The sequence below is a fragment of the Alligator sinensis genome, unplaced genomic scaffold (genome assembly GCF_000455745.1).
Source record: "Alligator sinensis unplaced genomic scaffold, ASM45574v1 scaffold40_1, whole genome shotgun sequence".
NCBI classification, from domain to species: domain Eukaryota; kingdom Metazoa; phylum Chordata; order Crocodylia; family Alligatoridae; genus Alligator; species Alligator sinensis.
In genome coordinates, this window is record NW_005842595.1 from 903,563 (window position 1) to 908,673 (window position 5,111).

The 5,111-nt window shown below is 44.1% G+C and overlaps 1 protein-coding gene across 1 annotated transcript in view; it reads left to right on the plus strand.

Moving 5' to 3' along the window:
• Nucleotides 1-2,489, plus strand: part of LOC112551775 (short transient receptor potential channel 6-like) — a 23,626-nt gene extending 21,137 nt beyond the window's left edge. Inside the window, exon 3 of the mRNA XM_025214690.1 lies at nucleotides 1,697-2,489. Coding sequence (XP_025070475.1) covers nucleotides 1,697-2,489 — 793 coding nt within the window. The remainder of the gene's footprint in view (nucleotides 1-1,696) is intronic.
• Nucleotides 2,490-5,111: the final 2,622 nt, after the last annotated feature.

Genomic DNA, 5,111 nt, shown 5'->3' on the forward strand with positions numbered 1-5,111 from the left:
AGCACCCTCTTGTGGATTTTGAAGACCTTCACAGTTTGAAAAGACATTAAATATCTCAGTTGTGGGCATAAGAAACTGTCAGGGGTGGTAATAGTGTAGATAGAGCACTCTGAAGAAACGATATTTTAAATAGATCACAAATCATTCAATTTAAACACTCCTAAGTATGCCCAAATGCTATTTATCTTCATGGGCCTCCAACTCATAAAAAAACATGGACATTCATAGCTTTAAGTATGCATTTTAAGGCCCCAAATACAAGGGGCCTTTCTCAAAATGTACAGAGTCTGATTTTTTTTCCCAAGAATTAAATTTGACTGAACTGAAGCTGATTTTCACCAGAACACTCTAATGTTTTTTTCTTCTATAAGGAATGTTTATTCACCAACTTTCTACTCTCTGTGTTGGCATTGGAATTGTTTTAAAAGTTCAATTTATTTTCTAAAACAATGGGAAAGTTTATTGCTTAAAAAATCTGGCCTCTTATGAATGACTGAAAATCAAAGGGTGTAATGGAAATAGCCAGATAACCTTGACCAAGAGTTAACTCGAGTTACTTTGGAGAAAAGGACAAATAATAATTGGTTTGATGCTCATGTTTCTAATGTTCCTGTACATAGTGATGAGGTTAGGGGGAAAATATTTTAGCTTATTTTGAATTGGATGCCTGTCACTGCCGTGCACTGCAGTGAAGGGTACGAGACCTTTAGAGGCCTGTCAGGCGGGTACTTGTGACGCTTGGAGTGGAATTAGGCACAGGACGCTTATCGGTTGCAAAGCAAGATTATTTACTCACGCCGTCAAGGTGGTGAAAGAAGGAGGCCAGATATACTTAGTTAGTTACAGCTTAGAGTTCGCTTGGTCGGTCTGCAGACATATATACGGGGGGGGGGGTCGGCGGGTTCAGGCTTATCGGTCGTGCGGGTCGAGGGTACGCCAGGGAGGTTGCGGCGGGAAGACGCTGACAACTGATCGAATTGTCAGATTTACTCCAAGGTGCGGACAGAGTTGTCTTCCCCTTTGACGGAAATGCAGCAGGGTTTTGTTTGTATGATAGCCAATTGTTTTTCGCCACGTCATAAATTTAATTAGAATCGCCAATTATCTCTAGGGATTTGTAGCAGGGATACCCCTTTTTGCCCTGACCAATCATAAATCATGGGCTAAGTTTCGTTTCTTTAGAAGTTTCATTTCTTGGTTGTGACGCAGCCATAAATCTCTTTAGTTAGCATGCACAGCAAAAAAAAACCTGTTACCAACAAGGATTTTTCTTTAACCCTTAGTTGGCTTCAGTGTGGACTAAAATGCTTTAGATGGCATCTTTTGCCAGTGACATGGGCACTACCACAATTGGGTTGTGACAATGCCCAGTATTTTTTAGTACTCTTCCCTGCCTTGTAGCAGCATAGTCTACAAATAGATTCTGTATAAGAAGTATATGCAGGTTTGATGTGTTTGGACTGAATGTGATCTGTGACTGAGTAAGCATGAAGTAAGGCGACAAAGCAGGAAATTTTTACCTTATAAAAGGCAACTGGCATAATATATTGATTAGTATGAGAGACCATAGAAGAAATTCAGACTATAAGTATAATGATTAACCGACTACAGGTAAATTCTAGTGTTCCTGAAAGGTAAGCTAGAACTGCAGGGTTCTTTGCACAAGAGGATTAATAATTTCTCTTTTTCCATACAGTCGGGGTACTGAGAATAGGCTAGTGCTTCGACGGCAGACCATCCTCCGGGAGAAGGGCAGAAGGCTGGCCAATCGAGGGCCAGCATACATGTTTAATGACCGGTCAACAAGTCTGTCACTTGAGGAGGAGCGCTTTCTGGATGCGGCAGAATACGGTAATATTCCTGTGATTCGTAGAATGCTGGAAGAGTGCACTTCACTCAATGTGAACTGTGTGGACTTCATGGGGCAGAATGCTTTGCAGCTAGCAGTTGCCAGTGAGCATCTGGAGATCACAGAACTTCTGCTGAAGAAGGAGAACCTGTCAAGGGTTGGGGATGCCTTACTCTTGGCTATTAGTAAGGGGTATGTTCGGATAGTTGAAGCCATCTTAAACCACCCTGCATTCGCTGAAGGCAAGAGGTTGGCACTAAGTCCCAGCCAGTCAGAGCTCCAGCATGATGATTTCTATGCATATGATGAAGATGGAACTCGGTTCTCCCATGATGTTACTCCAATCATTCTAGCTGCCCATTGCCAGGAATATGAAATTGTTCACACCCTCTTGAGGAAAGGGGCTCGCATTGAAAGGCCACATGACTATTTCTGCAAATGCAATGAGTGCAATGAGAAGCAAAAACATGACTCTTTCAGCCATTCTAGGTCCAGAATCAATGCTTACAAAGGTCTGGCAAGCCCTGCTTACCTGTCGTTGTCCAGTGAAGACCCAGTAATGACTGCCTTAGAACTCAGCAATGAACTTGCTGTGCTTGCAAACATTGAAAAAGAGTTCAAGGTGAGTGAAACTGGTTAAATGTTCTCCTGCTACTACCTGTATGAGGATTGTCAGGAAAATCAGTACAACATGTTTGATAAGTGCAGGTGGGGCATAGCTTTCAAAAAGGCATTGCCCAAACCCTTGTTGGCAGTTGCCAAATGCCAAAAGGGACCTAGAGATTCTGCTACCTTGCTGGCCTTAGAAAGGGACTTTCTGAAACTAGGTCATCATCACACAATTAGCAGGTAATCTGGAGAAACTTGTACCTGTCCTGTGTATAGAATATTTTTATTGCTGGAAGTCCCCTTACTGCCCTGTGTGGGTTACCAACATTGCTGCTTGTAGTGTGTGGAGGGGATGGCATTGAACTGCTACTTCTCTTCCTACAGAGGTGGGTAGAGAGTGGTCAGTCAGAGGAGTGGAATGGACAGCGCTATGGCTTCCCCTGACTAACAGGGTAAATAGGCACCTTTATAGACTAACTAAATAAGATATGTATAGAGAGAGAGCACAAACCTCCACAAACCTAAGTTCACTTGATCAGATGCAGTGAAAGGGCATTCAGAAAACAGAGTAAAAGAAAGGAGAGAAATTTTAGAATACAAAAAACAAGGGAGTGGGGGAGGGTGCAGTGCTAGGAGAGGAAAGCAAATAAGCGGTAAACCCATTGGAACAAAAGGGGTCACAAAAGCTAATCCAGGTAATGAAATAAGAACCCATAGTCCCTGTTCAAACCATACTTAACACCGTCTGGTTTGTAGATGATTGCTTGTTCTTGTATTTCCTGTTTAAACTGGTTTTTGAATTTTGTTTAAAATTTTTTTTTGTGCCTGAGAACAGCAATCCTGAGGTCAGGTCCAGGGAGGCTGAAAGTGTTCTGCCAAAGGCATTTGAATCTTTCTGCAGTTGGTATCAGACTGGTGTTCATTCATTCTTACATGTAGAGATCACCCTGTCTGTCTGATAGACAGCAGAGGAGCAATGTAAATGTGGGATGAGATATATGACACTGGTGGAGTTCCAGGTGAATGAATGAACTTAAGGCCACCTATACATGTGCAGAGAGGCTGCTCTGATGCACTGTAACTACTGAAGCAGTTTTCTTGTCAGGGATAAAGTTCTTTATGGCTTTTAATCCATCCTTATGAGGGATGTTGGTATACAGAGACGTGACATCCATAGTAGCTAATGTAGCATTTGCTGGAAGCTTGTCAATGGAGTCCAATTTCTTTAAGAAATTTGTGGTGTCTTTCAAATAGCTGGTAGTGGCATATGGGAAGAGTTAACATAGCCAGAAACTCCCTCTGTAATGGTGCCAATACCAGTCAGTGGCACGTCCTGAGTTTCCAGGTGTATGGATCTTGGATAATAAGTACAAGTTGCCTGGCCTAGGAGGTGGAAGCAGTAATCCCCTCCTTTGTTTCCAGAGGTAGTTTCATTAAGAGTTTATTTAGATCACTGTAATGGTGTGCCATAGGGTCCTCTGTCAGGAGTTGGTAAAACTCTGTAGTGGAATGTTGTCTCTCGGCATCCTGCATGTACACTGTTTTGTCCATGACATAAGTATTTGAAAAAATTATCAAGGCTCACATTTGCGAGAGCCTGGCAGGAAAAATTATGCTGAGGGGAAACCAGCAGGGGTTCGTAGCAGGTAGATCATGCCTGACTAATCTAGTCTCTTTTTATGACCAGGTTACAAAACGCCTGGACACAGGAGTAGGGGTTGACGTCTTTTACTTAGACTTCAGGAAGGCCTTCGATACGGTATCACACCCCATACTGGTGAACAAGTTAAGAGGCTGTGACTTGGATGACTACACAGTCCAGTGGGTGGCGAATTGGCTAGAGGGTCGCACCCAGAGAGTCGTAGTGGATGGGTCAGTATCGACCTGGAAGGGTGTGGGCAGTGGGGTCCCACAGGGCTTGGTCCTTGGACCGATACTCTTCAATGTCTTCATCAGCGACTTAGACGAGGGAGTGAAGTGTACTCTGTCCAAGTTTGTGGATGACACAAAACTGTGGGGAGAAGTGGACACACCGGGGGGCAGGGAACAACTACAAGCAGATCTGGACAGGTTGGACATATGGGCGGAAAACAACAGAATGCAATTCAACAAGGACAAATGCAAAGTGCTGCACCTAGGGAGGAAAAATGTCCAGCATACCTATTGCCTAGGAAATGACCTGCTTGGAGGCACGGAAGCGGAAAGGGATCTTGGAGTCCTAGTGGACTCCAAGATGAACATGAGTCGGCAGTGTGATGAAGCCATCAGAAAAGCTAATGGCACTTTATCGTGCATCATCAGATGCATGATGAACCAAGGAGGTGATACTTCCCCTCTATTGGGTGCTGGTCAGACCGCAGTTGGAATACTGCATGCAATTTTGGGCGCCGCACTTCAAGAGGGATGTGGATAACCTGGAGAGGGTCCAGAGAAGGGCCACACGTATGGTTAAGGGCTTACAGGCCAAGCCCTGTGAGGAAACACTAGGGCACCTGGACCTCTTCAGCCTCTGCAAGAGAAGGTTGAGAGGCGACCTTGTGGCTGCCTATAAGTTCATCATGGGGGCACAGAAGGGGATTGGTGAGGTTTTACTCACCAAGGTGCCCCTGGGGGTTACAAGAAATAATGGCCATAAGCTAGCAGAGAGCAGATT